At 35.2% G+C, this 20,505-nt stretch overlaps 1 protein-coding gene across 2 annotated transcripts in view; it reads left to right on the top strand.

The window, feature by feature from the left end:
- The window catches only part of LOC149421057 (ATP-binding cassette sub-family G member 1), a 138,338-nt gene that overhangs the window by 86,309 nt on the left and 31,524 nt on the right, over window positions 1-20,505 (top strand). For both annotated transcript variants that reach the window (XM_089635769.1, XM_089635771.1), the window contains exon 3: window positions 13,116-13,233. In XM_089635769.1, the coding sequence (XP_089491895.1) occupies window positions 13,116-13,233 (118 nt within the window). The remainder of the gene's footprint in view (window positions 1-13,115; window positions 13,234-20,505) is intronic.

Below are 20,505 nucleotides of genomic sequence, written 5' to 3'. Positions count from 1 at the left end.
AGAACTCTAAGAGTCTCCCCAAACCAGACCTCTCGACCAGGCGCATCCTGAACGCACCTCAGCCGAAGAACCCTGACACCCCTGCTAAATCACCAAACGTAGCGAACCACTTGAGGTGACGTTTGGCAGAGGTGTTGGTTATCCAATAAGTTTTTCCTGGGGTACGCATCCTGCCTACCAAGTCAAATGTTACGTTGTTAGATTCATTTCCATACTTCATCAGCCTTCTGGCATCCATTGGGAATAGACCGCCTTCAAAAGTCGCATGTCAAGAAAAGTGAATTTCATCTAATTTCACTTTCAGTTGTGTATTCTCTTACCTCACTCTCAAAGGCAGTTATTAAACACTCACCAGCAGACTTACAGCTAATTATGAGTTAAATGAAATCAAATACTGAGATCCACCTAACTCGCCAAGCGTGTTACTGTAATAAATTGTTAGTTGTTCTGTAAAAAGCCAGAATTGCGGCATTTGGCGGGAAAGTGGATTACTGGAATTGGACATCTTGTTTGAAAACTCGTATATCCACTTTAGGAGCCTGCCTTAATGAATAATTTGAATGTTAAACTGTAGAAACAATGCCCTGAAATTGAAATTAACACAACTCCATTGCATGTTGCATTTGTGTATCTGATAATTTTGTTATTTTTCTCAATCGTATTAATTTGAATGTTAAACTGTAGAAATAAAGTACTGAAATTGAAATTTACGCAACTTCATTGCATGTTGCATTAGTATATCTGATAATTTTTTATTTTTCTCAATTGTATTAATTTGAATGTTAAACTTCAGAAACAAAGCCCTGAAATTGAAATTTACGCAACTCCATTGCATGTTGCATTTGTATATCTGATAATTTTGATATTTTTCTCAATAGTATGATTTGAATGTTAAACTGTAGAAACAATACCCTGAAATTGAAATTTACGCAACTTCATTTCATGTTGCATTAGTATATCTGATAATTTTGCTATTTTTCTCAATCGTATTAATTTGAATGTTAAACTGTAGAAATCATGACCTTAGATTGAAATTTACGCAACTCCATTGCATGTTGTATTTTTTCTTATTTTTGATATTTTTCTCAATAGTATTAATTTGAATGTTAAACTGTAGAAACAAAGCCTTGAAATTGAAATTTACGCAACTTCATTGCATGTTGCATTATTATATCTGATAATTTTGTTATTTTTCTTATTTGTATTCTAAGTATGTAGGTAGGCTTATTCAATGTTATTTTACGATAATTTAATTTATCCTACATTTAAAGCGTATAGACGGGGTCCGGGATCTAGTTGTACAAGCGTGAAACTGACGAATATACATTACTATTAAATGAAAATATGAACGAGCATTTCAATATGTATATATCTAGAATTTGTTTTAATTATTTTATCATATTAATTAGAGCATGCTGAGGTTGTAACATGGGATTTCAGGTGTTGCGTACCGAATCTATTGGTACTCGACGAATGGACTGTAAAATTGACCAAGAAAGTATGAATGAACAATCGTGTTTATCACAATGAGAAATAGGTGTGGAAAGGAGGTCTTTACCTTATGATTGTTGTGGCTTCAATGGGAAGTTAAATTGAAAATTGAAAAAATACGGAATAAAAGCCGTCAAAATGTTGATATTTGCGGCATATTTTTAAAACTTTGTTTGTTGGGAAGTAAGAGCTTCATAGATGCACGCACAGATGGCAGTGCATAGAGCTTGCGTGGAAGTCCGCAAGATGGAGCCAGTGGCCAGTAGTCGCCAGGGCCAGTGGGAAGGCTCTCAGAGAAACTTACTGTTTCAGATTCCAATTAGCAAGCCTCTAGTTAGGTCGACTATCGAGTCACCATTATAATACGTGAAGTATTAATAAATCCCTGATTAATCTAAAAGAACCAGTTAATTGTTAACTCCTTCCAAGACGCGTTGGAGACCTGTTTGTACGAACACAACAGTTAACGATACTGAAATTTTAGGAATTTATTTTCCATTTTGTTGATAAATTGTTTAAAATTTAGTAATACTGAAATTCTAATAAGAAATCCGCTTTTGAGTGAAATGTTCCCTCAATATTTAGGGACAGTAATTTTAATTTTTCTCCGATATTTTGTGATTCCCCATGACCGGGTTCTTCAGCCCCTTATGTGGCGGCATAATTTGCACTTATTTTGGGTGCCGAATCTCTCAGTGCCCTACCTACACGTGGTAACAATAAAAGTGCTGGTGACATCGCAAAAAACCTCGTCGGACACAAGTTTTGCGGGCGGTAGTTGGTGCACTACTCGGAAGCGAGAAATGCCGATCTCCTGCAGACCACCGAACATGTGGTCAAAGAATACCCGCTGCATTCATTCCCCGGCGGAATTGATAAGGTCTTCAGGGCGACGCCTGAACATTTAAAGTTTGGTAATGAGTATGCTCTTTCCCATCTCCTTCTTCTCCCCACTACCATCAGCCTCACAACATACCCCATTTGGGTATGCCATAGTCTCACTGGCTTCAGTTGGTTGGAAGCAGTTGGGACTCTTGGCGGTTTCACATTAAAAAAGTGATTTTTTTAAATCTGAAAATTTCAGGTTGCCAGAACTCATCGTTCGCGAGCTGACACAGTTATAGGAAACATTCTTTTTATGGAAACCAAAACAAACTGAAGCGTTTTCGATTGTGATAATCATGTTAATTTTAATATTCCTCTGGAAATTGTGTGGAAAAACGTGTTTATTTTTTGAATAATTCAACTTCACGCCTCAGTTATAATAAAAGGTAATGGTATTAACAAATGTGTATAGGTTGTAATATCAACAGTGAAGTCACGATTAGTTGTTCAAACAGCTTTCGATTTCTATAAGTTATTTTATTCTAAAACCGCATTTACAGTGTTGCGCATCATTTTGAAAATATTACCGTTTTGTGTAATTTCATAGTGAAAGAAATTTTTTTACGAAACGCTCCCGTAATATCTTCTATCTATCTATCAGAGGCGGCCGTGATTTAAATTACTAGCTGTGCATTTGACATTTCAAATGTACCTTGTATGTAACATAGGTGTTAGATGTAATCATCTGGAGACTATAAGTAAATGTTGTAGCGCTAAAATGGTGCATTAGTGTTCATAAACAAATTTATTTTAGAGTATTGGTTTAAGAATGATCAAAATGGTGCAATACAAATTTTCCTTCAAGGCGCTTCGCGCATGCGTCGATAATGCACGGGATGAGTTATACATCCGCACCGCTCTAACACGTGATTTGCCGTTCAGAGTGTAATCTGTCTCGCTTCATGTCACCGATTCGGCTGGCCGAGCTATCTCGTAGTATTTTAAAAATGACTCGGTGCTGTTCCCGTAGTACGTTAAAACAAAAGTCGTTTACGCTTGCGCGGGAACTTGTACTAAAAGGTAGCGATAGGGAGCGTACTTTCGTATGTCGATGACTGCAACACAGATATCGTTTTAAGTTATATGAAGACTGAAGACAAGCGGTGCAATGCACAAATGCACATACCAAGGAACCGCCTCTGCCATATATATATTTATACAAATCTGGTGGCTTTTGTTTGATTTTTTATTCAATAAACAGTTTTATTCCGAGATTGATGAATTTTTGCACATTTAACCTTCACAACAAGGGAAAGGTCACTACCTAAGTCTGATTTCGAAAAACTCAACCTAAAGCCCGGGCATCGCCGGTAATTCAGCTATAAATAAATAATAACTAACTCAATGCATTTTAATGAATGTTTTTTTAAAAGCTTACATATTTATTAATTCACTGCAGTAAATAAAAAGTTGGTCGATTTTTATTCTATTCACATTTTTTAAATGTGAGTACCGCACAAGAGTCCCAACTGCCCCGGAGTCAACGGGACTGTAGCATTCTCAATTATCGGGGTATGTTGTTAAGCCGAACAAAGTGGAGAAGAGAAGAAGACGAGGAAGAGGATGGTTGGGTACCTGGCTATTCAGATCTGGTCATCAACACACAAAAAAAAATCTTTGAGAAAAAAGTTTTGAGCTTAATGTTAGTTTTTTTTTTTCAATTTTATTTTCTTCCTCTTTTGGTAAGAATAAAATTACTTTTAATATTCACGTTCATAAGTTTGTCCTTACCTTTGATCTGGATGAATTTACACACTCACTGTGTCATTGTCAAGACAATTTTTTTTTTCAATTCAATTCAATTAGTTTATTCCTTTAAAAACATTACAAAATTACATTTTATTTCGTTTTTAAGTACATTTGTAAAATGGTATTACATAATAAGTGGTGTATAAACTATACCAGCATCAATAGAGCTTGCCTTTTAAAGGCAGCTTCACGGATGCTAAATATGTCGATATCCGAATTAATTCTGTTCAACAGCAAGACTGCTCTCCCCACCGGCATGACCATTGGCAAGTTGGTCCTGCAGGCCGGGAGATAAAACAGTCTATGCTGTCGGTGACGGAGATAACCATCAGGAACATAGAGACTAATACTCTCCATGATAGTCGGATTTACTAACCATCCACGAATCAGTTTGAAGAAGTGTGATACAATATGCACATCTCTTCTGACCCGTAGATGGTTCATACCGAGCATGCCCAAGAGAAAGTCAGTAGGATAGAGCCACGGGTAGTAGCCATACTCCCTCAGGTAGAGGAATCTCAGAAATTTCTTCTGCACTCTCTCCAACATGAGGGAATACTTCACCTGATGTGGGCTCCAAACCACCGACCCACTCTCAAGCCTACTCCTAACCAACGCAATGTATAGCACTTGGAGAACCCGGGTGTCTCTAAAATTCATCGCAGTGCGTAGGACGAAGCCCAGCATTTTCAGTGAAGCACTACACGTCATTTCGATATGAGTATGAAATGTCAGCCTACTATCAAACATGATGCCAAGATCTTTCATAGTGGAGACACGTTTTAAACTTCGGGCATTCATGGTATACCGGTAAAACCAAGTATGACGTGCCCTTGTGAAAGAAAGAATGAAACATTTAGAAACATTGAATTCGATCCGATTCCGTTTACTCCAGTCAACCATTCTATTAATGTCCGATTGGAGTCGAATGCAGTCTTCTAAAGTTTTAATTTCCAAGAATAGTTTTAGGTCATCAGCAAAAAGAAGTGACCTGGAATGCAGAATATTTTCTGTAATATCGTTAATAAAAATTAGAAAGAGGAGCGGTCCTAAATTAGAGCCCTGTGGAACGCAACAATAAAAATATAAGACAAACAGATTTTTACAACTTTTGTTCATGCACTGCCCTATACATGTTTTCTCCTGAATATTCACCAACAAATTTTCCAGCATCTTTCACTATATTTAGTGGCCAGATCTGAATAACCAGGTAGTTCCCACACTCCCTTTCTTCATTCAAGATCCAAGTGTTAACTTGGTTGATCGTATTCTTTTGTACTCCACATTGATCTTGAACTCTGGTCACGTTTCTCAGTTCTCTGAATCATTTCTGTGTTTAATTTCCATCTGCATTCTGTCCACGTATGGGAGTGTTTTTTCTTCATTGAAATACTAGAAGAGGTGTCCTCTAAAACTTAGGCATTTGAAGGGAATTAAAATGAATTACTTATTTAACTATATATGGCGATTGCGTGACATCATTATATGTCCGACCGCACCAAGAAGTCTTGTCAAACTATCTCGTAACTAAGAAATGATTTGATATTTATTTTTGGTGTATTGTGCCGTGTTGCGCTACCTCCTTATTTAGTCAATGTTTCGGACAACGCATTACAATGTACACCAACAGGGCAGATGTTTACACACCTCGTTCACCAAGAATGAGTCGTATGGGGAATTGTAAAGGTATCGTTACTATGTTTAGGTATAGGTACTATGCTTTCTATGTACATAATCAAATATGCATATTTTTGTACAATATTATGAAGCGAAAGGAATGGGGAGAAAAGGGATAAATTTAGACAGCAAATAGTTCCGCGCTTACCGTAGGTCGACCGACGACGCGCGACGTAACGTTTACGAGCAGAGTATCGATTCTCAATCCAGGTTGTTCGCAATCGCCGTCGATAGTACACACATTGGTCGACGTTCTTATTCTTGAGTCTCGCCGAAGGTACATACTTACATACGCCAATCGTCAAAAGTCATTCCACTCGAACAACGAGTCGGTCGAAGCACTCGCTGTTCGAGTGGAATGACTTCGTCTAGAATCGAGGTCAGTACCTCTGTTCCTCGTACGCAGCGCATAGCTGATTGCGTCGCACTACAGATTTTAATTCATTCATCTACATATTACTGCAAGCGGCCGACGTACGCACTGATGACGTAGCGCTGACGAGCTGGGCCGATGGTCCTCGCGCGTAGCGAATCGCGTGGCACTATTTCCAGCATAAGGCAGCTTGGGAGAGTAAAAAAGATATTTTTTATTCGTTGTTTTTTTTTACTATATCACTCAATTTCGGTATTAAAGGTCGCTCTAGCGACTTCTAATTCAATCAGTTCTATTCTATTTGGAATCAAGTGTGCGAGTTAGGATAACCTTGAACATTTCAGCTGAACTAAATATCTTACGTCAGTTTCTACGATGCCGTTAAATATTCTTTAAATCACGCGATGTGGTAAGAATAATTTTTTTCACAGGTGGCCCAGGCAAACACCTGATCATTTGAAATCCTGTCAAAGCCATATATTCCATAGCTATGTCTCTGAACCAATCACAACAAACGTTGATGACAATCTAAAAAAACCAAGTAATTTTTTTTAAGTAACTTGATTTGCTAATGAATCAATATTATCCTTGATATCCTTATCTTAATATGTTCTAATATTATAAAATTACTTACTATTATTGGTTAATTTTAATATTTTTATATTATGTAATTTGGTAAAAAAAATACATATTGTCAATCTGATAGCAACCCAAGAATTGTTTTTTTTCTATTCACGATTTTTTTTTCCAATTTTATGCTATTTTATTGAATTTTTAGGAATGAACAATAATACGCTGTCCTGTTTATTTTGACAGTGAAAAGGATATATAACAGTTCAATAGCTCAATTAGATGTTGCGAGGTCAAAATAGTAACGTTGACTTTGAAATTTCATAAAAAATTGCGAAAATATCATGATGCCAGAGCTCGCGTTCCGAGTTTAATGGCCAAATAGATATTATTTTGGTTTATAGTTGAGATAATTATTCATATTCAACAGTGCAAGTCATTTCTATTTCTTCTCTGTCGTTCTTTCTCTAGCCTCATTAGACCGGAGAAAATGGTCTCAGACCTTTTGGTACAGCTACCTTTACTTCTACTTTTTACCTGTCAACTCGGACAACTTTCTTTCCATTGTCACTGATAAGTTCTTCGGAGGTGGAGGTGGTTATATTTTATATTTCTTCTCTCTCTCTCTCTCTCTTTCAGTTCATCTTGCTGCATTTTGTTTCTTCCTTTCTGGTGGGGAGAGTATGAAAAATAAAGAAAGTACTTTCTCACCTGATAGCACTTTGTGATTTGAAATAGTAGTAAAAATTGCGGTTGCTCGGTGAACAGAGAGCAGGGGTGAATTGGACATTGGTGGAGAAAGAACAAAAGCAGTTTTAAGGTTTTTATATTTTAGAGACTTCCGGTACAATCCTTGGTTATATCCGTTAACCTTCTTGTCTGGAATGTCTATTCATATTATTCTTGCGAACTGACGGAAAGTTGCTTTGCTGATAATGGCTTGTAACGTCTGAACGGTCACACCAACAATCCAGAGATTAAAAAAAATATCTGTCTTGTCCCTGACAATTTTACAAAAGCAAGCGTGCATAGATAATGCCTTGTTCTCGATGCAGAACTTATCTACCATTAGTTGATACCCATCTGAAAAATGATGGTGCTCTTAAATGCACTGGAACGCCTGATGTCGGCATTTTTGACGAAAATATTGTTAAATTCAAATTACTAATAATTAAGACACGACAACAGTAGTCAGTCACGCTCATCAATGGCTTTTCGTATGGGCGGCTTCAACTTAAACAACTTAAACATGACGCTTGGTAAAGCTTGCCTTTAGGGCTTGTTATTGACGGAATTCTCATGGCCAAATTACATAATCGGACACAAGTACCTACAAAGATTTGAGGTTAACTTTGTGCTCTGTGTTTCTTGGCGTATCTTTCAAAGCCAAGCTACGGAACTCGATAAACAGTCATTGAATCAGTAATTTCATTAAATACAATTATTCACGATGCTTTTTGCTACCTGAAAACGTTAAACGTCAAATAAAGTAAAGTGAGACAGCGAACGTAGAAACACATAAGCGTACGAAGGACAACTTAATGACAGTACATATGTCGTTTTCCACTACTCGCTCGCTCGTTTGTTCATCGAGAATAAGCGAATTGACAGGCGAGCATGTTCGCTGTGAGCAGTCTGGGCATGACGTCACGCGATTTTTCCGGCGGACATTCATACGAAAATTCTCGTCGCTCGCCTGCGACGTCATGCTTGCCGCGGACATGCTCGCCCGTCAATGGGCCCCATAAATAAACCAAGGGCGTTCATAATAATGTAGCTGTTTCACCCGTACACATATTCTCTTTCTAATGCGTTCCATTCCATTTAGCTATGAATGATGTTATTTATAGACATTTCATTCATCCACACAAATTCGTTGTGGCTATTCTTTTCTTATGCTTTTCTTTATTTGATTTCAATCTAGAAACAGGAACGTGCGATGTTTTTTGTTCGATTGGTGGATTTCGACACCACGTTTGACCATTCTTGTAGTTACGTCACACCAGTAGCTTCATTCGGCTCCACCAATCACAGAGCAGGATTTCAAACATGTACAATTGAATCCGCGCTCGATTTATGTACAGAACGCAGTTAAATGCGCAAAGCAATCTATCAACTTCCGTCGTCTCAACATGTATGAAGATATCCATACAAATATTATATTTAATTAAATCATCGGTACAACAATGTATTTGTACGCTTTTCACGAAAGAATTGAGATTTTAAATGAACAAAACTATTTATTCATATTTATATTGCGCATGTACGGGCGCAAACAAATAATTTGTCTTAATATTGTAAATGAATACCTTTAAAAAAAGCGTATTTTAATAAAATAAATTAATAATCGCCACAAATGGACATATAGAATATACCGAGCGTCGCGTTTAACCTTAATTATACTTACCTACAGTCCGTCCCTGATAGCGCATAGTATGCCCTGAAGATGTAGGTCGTAAGATTTGCACCGGCAACTTCAATTATAAATAGCTAACGGAAGTTCAACGACAGAGATTGTCCGTGAGAGAAAATAGATGCGGATCATAGACATATGAGTCAATTGGTATCAAAACTGGTCAACTCCACTTTAGGTGAATTTTCAGGAAACACCAAAACAAGTGCTGGATTTGACTATTTTTCATACCACAGCCGCTTTTTAAACCGGTTTCTCTTACAAAATATGCGGATATGACTGCTTTTGAAAAATAAGAACTGTTCTTTTGTTAATAATGAACACAGTTCAATACTTAGTTTATTTTTTTTTAATTTTGGATCTGACCAGTTTTGATACCAAACAACTCATATGTCTGTGATGTGGATATATTATTATTGACACTTACAATTTATGAACCTAAATTGCGCAGCGTCTTTATTTGCCATTGTTTTTTTTTCTTTTAAGGCAGCTTATTGTGTAAAACACTCAAGTAAGTGTAAGTTTGTTCTGGTAAATCGCTTACGTAAGTGATTTAAAGCTAAATTACCAATGAAACGATGCTGTGAGTTTCTTACCGTGATATATAACAAGTTACAGTCGTAAGAGGTGTAAGTTTTTGACAGATCTAATCGCGTCCCCCCTAACTTATAGCCTTCTCACAGCTTACAGCGCCCTTGGGGTGATTTTTCATAAAAACGGCACTATATAAATCATCCTAATATTATTGTTATTATTATGAAATCAGTTTGATATCGCTTACCGCTTACCGTAGAAACGCGCCGATGAGAGTTGTAAATAAAAAAAGACAGGTTTTCATAGGAGTTTTTCCTATAAAAACTAGTTTTTTTACTATATCAACTAAAATGGCAACAGGTTAAGGTTAAAAACTGTCCTTGATTATCTATTTCCCCAATGGAAAATATTTACTGCCCTCTGCCGGCTAAATGGCAAAGTATTAAATGGATAAGTGGATAAGTACATTATTAACTCCCAAAAAATATATAAAAACGTTTCTCGGTTACTCTTTAAGTTCTAAAAACAATATATGTACTTTTGAAGATAATATACATACATTTGTTATGCCGAAACGTCAACTAAATGAAATTCCCTCGACCCCTAAAAAATCGCAAAGTAAGCTCCGAAAATTATTAAAACACGTTTTGTTCTGTTATTTTATGTTATAGGCATAAAAAAATCACAGTTTATCTTTAAATGCAACTAAAGCATTTTTAGAGAGATTTTTGCTCTATTTAAAACGAGTCGTGTTTTATTAAATATTTTCACCATTTTCGCTTAATTATTATCGTTTTTTTTTAATATTAGCGCGCTCCCTCTAACATTCGTATTTACATATCTCCCTTTCAAACCACCTTTGATCGCTTACTTCGGGGCCTTAACGTGAGTTAAACTTCCAAACAAATTCCGTGAGCATTAATTACCATAAGTTGGATACATATGTAAACGCTCCTGTGAGTAACTTACCAAAAACTTATGTAAGTCGTCAATTTTACTTATGAGTGTAAAGCCAGCCTAACATCTAGAGTTCTTGAGCCTCTATATTTTACAATTTCTCTTAAGCAAACTGTTAAAATTAGTGATGCAACAGAGCTCTGCTTCCGCTTCCGCTTCTGCAGAAGTTCCGCAAGTTTTTCACTTCCGTTTCCGTTTCTGGTTCCGCAAACTTTATAACAGAACTCTAAACGGAGAATACAGCGAGGTGCGCGGAGGCGGGGGACGCGGGGACGATTGGACAGGGGGCGGGACACAAACGATACAAACGTGTCGCAACGAGTTCGTTTGTTTATAGTTAATGTATTTTGGCAACACTGGGTTTATTTATGATTCTGCATTCTGCGCATCACCGCACCATACACTATCGCGACTTATTTGGATCCGCGATATAAATGTCATTTTTTTACCAGCATCATTACAGAGCAGGTTGAATCTAAATTACTGAATGCAACGATTGTGATTAACAATATTACATTTAGAACCAGACAACCCAATTCCATGAAAGATGATGACCGTGTACCTTCCCCCAAAAGAAGCCGAACTCAATTTGCGAATGAAGATGAAGATATCGAAGTGCAGCCTTCTACTTCAAAATCATCATCATCATTACAAATATTGGAATCGATGTTAAGTTTAAATGAAGACCAAAATGAGAACTCTTCTACAAATGACGATGGTGACATTTAGAGATACAGTCACATGTTCGTGAGTACAAGAAAGAGAAGAGACTACCTCTCAATGAGGATCCCCTTAAGTGGTGGAAAGTAAATGCGCACAAATACTGTTGCCAATAGTTCGCCAATACTTATCAGCTCCCCCCAGCAGTGTAGCCAGTGAGCAATTATTTAGTGCAGCTGGTTTAATATATGAAGAACACCGAAACAGACTCAAAGGTAAAAAAGCAGCAAAATTAATTTTTATAAAATATAATTTACCACTGTTTAATTTCGAGTACGAAAAGTACAAAATACAAATTTAATTAAACAAATCTTTAAAAATAAAATTGTGCTTTTTCTTCATAGTATTAATACGTCCGCTTCCGCTTCCGTTTCCGCTTCCGCTTCCGCTAAGATTTACTTTTGACATCTGTTTCCGTTTCTGCTTCCGTTAAGACACTTCCGTTGCATCACTAGTTAAAATGCGGATTGCGCGGAAATATTTTCGCATTACGTTAAGTTCCAAGTAAATTCGCTCCTTTTTAACGTATTAAAATAAAATACTGTTTTTGAAAGCAAATCAAAGACTATTAAAAATCGTGAAAGCGATTAAAAATATTAACATTTTGAACGCAAACATAGATAGATAAAGTCGCTTGCCGATGGTTTTCATTATGTAAACTGCAATTACCACTGCAATTCACGAAACTAAAAAAACTTATTTAATCAAACAAAGTCGTTACTTTATATTTTTTCGTTTTGAATGAAAATATTGATTACAAATTGGCAGACCTTGTCATATGTTTTACAAATGCTAAATCCTGTTCAATAATATAATTTTTAAAATTTCGGGTGCGTCCATATTAGACTTTTAAATGCAAATACACAGCTTGGTATTCTCTCTTTCTAACACTGTTTAAATATGTCTCACCGTAATACAAAATGAGATAGCATGACTCCATGGCAGCTTGGGAGAAATATCTCCCAAAACACTCTGAGGGTTAAAATAATAAGACAACAGTTTTCAGTTAATTCAAATTAAATTGAAATCATGTTCAAATTTTTATTCTGTAATTCATTTAATTTCTATCATGAAATACGTGGAAACTGTTTTTTTACTGTCTGTGCGACCACTTATGTACGAATATTTGCAAAAAATATCTAAAACTAAGGTTAAACTAATTTTACAAAACATAATGCTGGTGTAATAATGATCTAATGTCAAACATTAATGCCTATTCGGTTAGGAATATTTTTTTAAATGAACACAAAAACTAACAAATCAAATGTAATTATGAGAAGTCATTCATTGTCAAGATTATTGTTCGATGGGAAATTCTGATAATAATAGCTGTCGTATTAAATAATACAAACTTAATAATATCCTGTCTCCATTATGATAGAACTCTGTGTAGTCGTATTGTATCATAATTATTCAATTTCACCAAACACATTAACATTATTATTATTATGAATAGTATATTCATACACGTTGAAAACAATCATTTGATGTGTCATCATTTTTATTGTTGTGAATATTTGTCAATGGAAAGCTATAGAAAAACGCGTAATAATATTATTTAGTTAACATTTTTAATTAAACTACGTATAAAAAGCCGTTTGTGGACAGCACTATGGGTGATGTTTTTCGCTTTACTTGTTTACTATAAACGGTCTTTACCAGCGTTATTATTGCTAAATTTGGGAGATGTAAAAACGATTTATTTTTTGTGGGCATTAAAATTGAATGAATTTCTCTTTTTTTCAGCAAAAAAGGACATTTTACACGGCGTGGATGGAAGATTCAAATCTGGGGAGCTCACTGCCATCATGGGCCCATCGGGAGCTGGCAAAAGCACTCTACTCAACATCCTGGCAGGACTCACGTAAGGACCTAACCTAACCTATCTTGTTCCACCACCCAATCTGTATAAGACTTCTCTTCCTGTTTTTTTTTCAGTCGTTTTCAAATTTTCAAGTCGATTCCAAATTATATAATTTGTGTCAACATTTTATATTCTTCATCGACAGTAAAACCGAAAGCATTACATTATAAAAACAAATAAAGAAAGTTATTTCATCGAACGGTTTTTCGCATAGATTCGCCAATTGAATTACAGCACTCGAAATTAATGAAGAGTCAATTAGACCCAATATTTGTCTTCTTTCATGCGGTATTTGCATATGGTACTGAAAATAAATTTATCATCGTTCTGTAAATTGATATTATGCAACAAAAACCAAACATATAAATATCAGCACATTTGCCGAAAGCGTTCATAACTAGCTTACAGAAATGTTATCATATTATTAAAATGTTAATTACTAACTTAAATAAATGTTATCGTATTATTAAAATGTTAATTGCTAGCTTACAGAAATATTATCGTATTATTAAATCGACCGGTCGATGACTGAATTTAAAATATTGTCAGGTTATCCGTAACCCGGGAATGTTTGTCTTTCTTTTAAAAAACGAAAAAAAAATTAAAAGTATTAAATGTTAATAACTAACTTGCAGAAATGTTATCATATTATTACAATGTTAAGATGTGTTGATATTTAAGAGATTTGCTCCAAAATGTATAAGCATTTTATTTTACAGATAAGACTGTTTTGTCCACTTATATCACTTTCTCTGATTTTACATAGAATCCAACCGATTTTTTTTTCCACTTAATGCTTTGATTTTCTACATAAATGCGTTTTTATAGGGAAATCTCAAAACAAGTACGTATAAAACGAACTTAATAAATTTGATTGTGAGCAAATCAAACGTGTTGTATCTCCATATTAAACATGAGTACAGTATATTTTGTGGGATAGTTGAATTGTGCATATTGTAAATAATAATATTAACATATTATATCAAGAGCAATGAAACCTTCCGATGATTTTTCAACATATTTTTTATTAAAATTTATAGAGGTGTCCTTGTCCCAGCTGTTTTAGACGGAGTACGATGATAAATAAACAGATGGATGCCATGAGTGCGATAAATTAAATAACTTTTATGGTTTTTACATAACTTTATTCATTTTTCAATATTTTGTAATATCGTTCATGTCTTGTCTCCATGGTCATGACCAATGATTAAATAAATAAATTATATTATGTTCATAAATTAGTGTACACTTCTTAAGAGGAATGCTGCGTGACCTTTTTCATAGAAAATATAATTTATATTTGAGTCTGAGCTTGGAACTGATTTAAAAAAAAATTGTTTTTTGTTTCATTCTTCAACTTCTTGAAATGGACTGGAACTTGTTATCTAGTTTTGAAGCTCATTCATAAAAAGGGGAAAATAGTAAAGATCGATAGTCTTACTTGCTGCTGCTGCTTTCTTCTTGTGAAAGCATGTATTACTTTTTAAGTTCTTCGATTGTTAGGTGCACATTTCACAAAACAATTATATGCATCGAGAATAGAGATCCTTTTGAAGCAACGACAATATTACGTTGTTACATATTAGGTCAAATAATGATACATGTATAGTGGATATATGCACAATGATATTGACAAGTAAAATGTACGGCGAGGAAAAGCAGCAATACGGGCGTGAATACATTATGGCCCAGTTAACAAAGCAATCAACATTAGTTTCTAAATAGGCAGTGCCTGTTCTAAGAAACGTGTGTGTTGCCACTTGCCGAGTAGGTAGTTAATTTTTAAATTCTTCCCGGGTAAGACTTTGAAGGAAAGAGAGGAACAATATAGATGACAAAATTCTAGACATGATTTTGGGATATGGAATAATTCCAAAGATGTTTCAAAATTAAACATTAAAAAAAATTATAAATTATTATTAAATTGAATTATTTTTCATTCAAGAGTAAAATCACATGTAGAGTTATTTAGCAAAACGTTTAACTCAAACTCTCTGCCATAATTTTATTTAAATAACTTTGTTTTATTTGCATAGCAATTAACTAGATAATGCGAAACAAGACTCCAAAAACGGGGATTTGCTCGAGACTTACTTTTTAATTAATTACAACGAATTCGTAACGATGTAACTTATTTGTATTTAAGATTAATATATACATCACCTTAGCATTAAAATATTTGATTGAAATTATTATAAAACGTTTTACAACTATAAGATTAGCTTACACCAGATAAGCACCAGATTTGATTTTTCTAGACGATAAATTAGTAACTTTTAGATAACGTGATCAAATCAAAATAACCTCCAAGGAAAGATCAATTTTCTAGGCCTGATAAGGCAAATTCGATCGTAGGTCCGTCCATATTTTCATATAGTTTAATATTTTCATGAAAAACGTTAATCTTTATATTTACAAGAGTCAGTTTTTCTAAATAATTTGCCATTCCTTCAACAACCTAACGTATTTTATAAAAAAAAAATGTTTTAACTACGCAGGACGTATTTTTAATGTTAGTTTTAGCTAGTTATTGCTTACGTAAATAATTATTCATAAAATAAGATAAAAACTTGTGGTGTGATTATAATTTAATACAATATTTTCCTTCCAAATTTAAATGTACCTGAACATAATATTGATTACAATGATGGGAAAATACTTTGAGAACTTCGTTTACAACTTACATCATCGTTCCCTGCGCACAATTACTAATGTATTTTTGATTGCCAACGCGAAAAAGATACATGTTTTTTGTTATAATGTATTTTAAAACATTTTGAACATATAAACCTCTTATGCCGTATTCATTATCTCTCTTTTTAGATAATTTGATCGAAGAAAAACAAATTATTTATTCTTAGAAATAATTAATAATAACTTATTAAATATAATTAAAAGTATAATAGTACAATTCTTCTCCACTGTTTTTATTTGCGATGACGTCTGCAGGAACATAATTATCTGTTTCTCTATTTCTTGTGGTTTACGTTTTTTCTGTGTTTTAATCAGATAATAGAAATGTGTGTTCTTTTTATCAGTCAATTATTATCAGTAATTGTGTGTGAATTAAACACCTCGTGATTCACGAGTCGTGAGCGGTAAAGGACTGTGTAAGGTAAATGTACATTGATCTAAACCAGAGGTTTCCAAAGTGGTCTATATGGACCCCCAGGGGTCGATATCGGCATGCTGGGGGTCTATGTTAGCGAGAAAAAAATTTGGGGGACCACGAGATTCAAATGGAGGTACATACGAGCGGACCCCCATTTACCTCATGGTCAACATTTAGGAGTTCCGTAAATGACACAATAGACCTAACACAAATATAATAGACTGAGAAATTACTATATTTCGTAAAGTTGTTAATTGAGGTATATAAATAGAGCCTACGTTCCTTTTCTCGTCAGAATTAATACATTCAAGCAAAACATTGCATATTGGAAGCCGCGAATTTTCCTAGTTCCCCAACTTGTTTTTGAAAAACGTCCAGGGTAATAATGACGTTCAAAATTTAAATGCACTTCACACAGACTTCAAAACTAAGATTGAGGACATTTTGACTATGGAAATGCAACGTTGAAGAATCGGATACAATGTGACAAGAAGAACTGACCGGAATAAGCACTGACAAAGAACTTAAGAGGCAGTTCTGTAGGGCCAGCTACAGAAAAAAACTTCCATTGCTTATCCTGCTTCATTTTCATTTGGTGTAATACCTCACAAGGGCGCCCCTGTCTGCACAAATAAATGCCGCCAACGGGAATTGAACCCGTGCACGTGCCCGTACCCGTACCCGTGCCGTTAAACTATATAATATATCTCGGTACCTACCATAAAATTATACCTATGGTCAGTTTACCCCCCCCCCCCCCCCCCTCCCCGTCAATTCGAGTTCCTTACCAACCCTGTCCCCTCGCCCTTTAATAAAATAATAATGCCTTGTACTTAATTCTACACAATAGCTTATACGAGTAGTAGGTAGGTACTAGCAAATTCAATTAAAGTGTTGTTTATTGTTTTCTTCTGACCTTATTTTATTGCATTCAGCTTTTATTGTCTGTGTACCCATTTTATTCAAATAATAACGACTAAACATCCATTTGAAAAGCTACTGTCAATGCATTTAAGTGGAATTGTATGTTTTGTCTATTAACATCATTTGTGATTTCCACCGCAGGGAAACTGCAGAGAAACTAAGCCTACCTATATTTACTATTTACGGATGTTAGAAGAAGAATGGAAATACGACATTCATGTGTATAATTGATTATTTACCAACTTCGTCTTAATTTGTGACACTTTTCAACTAACATTGATATTTGATTGCATTTGGCGGTTGTGAACTAATTTTCAGCATAATACATAATTAGCGATAACTAACATAATAACTTTACAACGTTTTACATATTTTATTATTATTTTACGGTTATCAAGTTTAATTTGTAGATCTGTATTAATTTTGTTTTTAAATATATTAAATAATGTAATCATTTAATTTAGTTTGAAAAAGGTATTATCGAACTGTAGGGAAACTACTTGCAGATCTATTTGTTTAACTTCCATATACGTACTTTTAGTAAGAAAATCAAATTGTTTTTATTTTTATTACCAACTAACTGTACCCTACCACGCATTTCTGTAGCTCAGTCTGTCAGATAGAGAAACGATAGCGCGTGTTGCTTTTACATCCAAAACATGGCGCTGTTTAAAAAAAAAAAAATTACCTGTTACAGGTGATATCTATATAACATAGTTGTATAAAAACACACGCGTATTGGAATTGAACTTTGTGTCAAAATTTAAAAGCAAACGATGAAAACTTTCGGAATCTTAAGATTTTGAAAAAACGAACATTTACATTTTTATTTATATAGATAGATAAATCTCCATTTCAAATAGATTCAGTATCCCTTCGCTATTCTGTGCTCCCATCGCTCTGAGCCATTGCTCAGCATTTATTTATTTATTAATTTTACATAATTACAATGATATATATAGTATTATGTTATTTAAGTCAATCACATAGGTTTATTATTATTAGTTAATTATTATGTAATTAAATTAATGTATTTTTTAAACACCTTATAAACTATAATGGCTCTACTCCCCACGTAAAACATGAGAAATAATTTCTTAATTGAGTTAGGCAGTTTCATTTTTGCAATAAGTATTAAACCATCTGTATTTCTAAAACTATTTTAATATGTTTTTGGGGATCAGGTGAGAGGCACGAATTAAAAAGGCGTGTGGTGAAGGTCAAAGGGCACTCTCGTCGGGGCCTCCACTTTGGGGATCAATGGAGAAGGCACGAAATTAAAGTCGGAGTCGTGAAGTTCACTGTATTTATTGATGAGTCAGTTGCCGTGACGAGGAGATGATGTGGGACAGATGTTAAATACTCCGGTTGCTGCGGTGATGTGCTGGTCAAGCGCGGGTCAGTGAGTCGACGCCGGGCGCTGGTGACCGGGACTCGATGAAGGTCAGGCACTGGCGAAGAACGTAGGTCTTCAGGCACTCCAGTGCTGACGAGACGGCCGAAGGTGCGCCGGACCTTGTAGGCGGTTGAACGGGAGCGGCGTGACCAGTGAGGATGCTGCGTGTCCTCGTGATGGTCATGATGGCGTGGAAGAAGCGCTGGTCAGAGACACTGGAACCAGGGCGCTTGTAATCCGAGTAGCGCTTGCCAGAAACGGCGATCTGGACAAGGCGCTAAGATGATGTCCCGATAGAGTCCATGATGGTACGGGCGAAGCCGGGAATATTGTCCTTTGCGGGGGGCGCGGGGGCGCACCGATCGTCACTCGTGAGATTTATCCACTGGCGGCAGATTGATGACTGACTGACTGACTTGCTGCGTCGGGCATATTTATACTACACGGCCGACGGCAGCAGTTGGTAGATGGATGGCAACTAAATCCTAGGCACTCGCACAGACTGTATGTTTCAGGAACCTTCGACAGCGCGGCAATTATGCATAGGCCGTAGACTCGAACCTTCTGGCGAGTTCTCGTAATGTGAAATACGGACTTGCGATGTTATTGTCGTCGATAGACAAGTAGGTGCTTGAAGTACGTAGGTTGCTCTGTTGACGATGCGATTTGGACTGCAGGTACATAATTCGGGAGTAGGTACTAAGTAGGTCGAGCGGTTTATTATTAATTAGTTAATCTAGATTTTTCTCGACGCTACAAACACCCCCTTCCCAGCAGCTTGCTGAGGGCTGCGATAGAAGAAATAGCTCGGAGACGAACGTCTTTTAAGTGTGACACTTCATAATTTTTTTTTTTATTTATTATTAATTAGTTAATCTAGATTTTTCTCGACGCTACATGTTTTTATAAATTTAATTTTAAAAAATATATTCAATCGAATGTTACGTAATATATTGAGAGAGCGCAAAGCATCTGCAGGCAAATGTGATTATTCTGTTAATTTCCAAGCTTTATCATTGTTTGGTGTAAATAAATAAACTACTTCGGAAAATGCATTTGTTAAAATTTGTAAATTAGCAATCTCCACGATATTATGTATAAATAATAAAGTGTTACATTATTTGTTAAACATTGCCAATTTGATGTTGTCTATCAAATACGAACAACAAGTGAGATTGTGTCTTAAACATCCTTGATCTTATTATTTGGGTTCTCGGCTCTTGGCTTTTAAACTATTTTAGGTAGGTATAAACAACTCGAATTTTCTCTTAAGATTTCAGCATTTTTTCACCAAAAATTTCAATCTCAGCTACGTGCAAATTTAACCCTTATCGCACAATACTCATTCAATCGTTGTTTGTTAATACAAAATACAAAACTGGGAATTTTTTGCTTTTGTGAAATTTGGTAACATATAAAAATGGTTCACATATCCGGTCTTGCAAGCGCAACGACGCACATTGTGTAATTTGTCGTAAATAAACCAAGTCTTAAAATAAGGCATTTTAAATTGTTCACACATCACTAGTCAAAATTCGTGGTCAAAAACTATTTAAATTTCTCTATTTGAGAAAAAAAATATATACAGGGTGTTATGAGATTTACTTGACTTACTTTAACCAGTGATTTCTGACATTATTTGAAGAAGATAAAAAGTTAATTAAATTATGGCTTGTTTTTTTATATAACCCTAAACATTAAAAATCGGTAGCTATATTGGACAGTCAGGGTCGGGGGGAGGGGTTAGGCGGTTACTCGGCTGAGTAAACAATGACGACATGCAGAAGAAAAAAAAAAATTTTGACAAAATATTTTTGAAAGCAAAAAAAAAATATCAAAA

Source organism: Hesperophylax consimilis, chromosome 9 (genome assembly GCF_061612785.1).
Source record: "Hesperophylax consimilis isolate HC1 chromosome 9, BYU_Hcon_1.0, whole genome shotgun sequence".
In the NCBI taxonomy this organism is placed as follows: domain Eukaryota; kingdom Metazoa; phylum Arthropoda; class Insecta; order Trichoptera; family Limnephilidae; genus Hesperophylax; species Hesperophylax consimilis.
The sequence above is the reverse complement of the archived record's forward strand: the minus strand, read 5'-3'. Positions and strand labels throughout refer to the sequence as shown.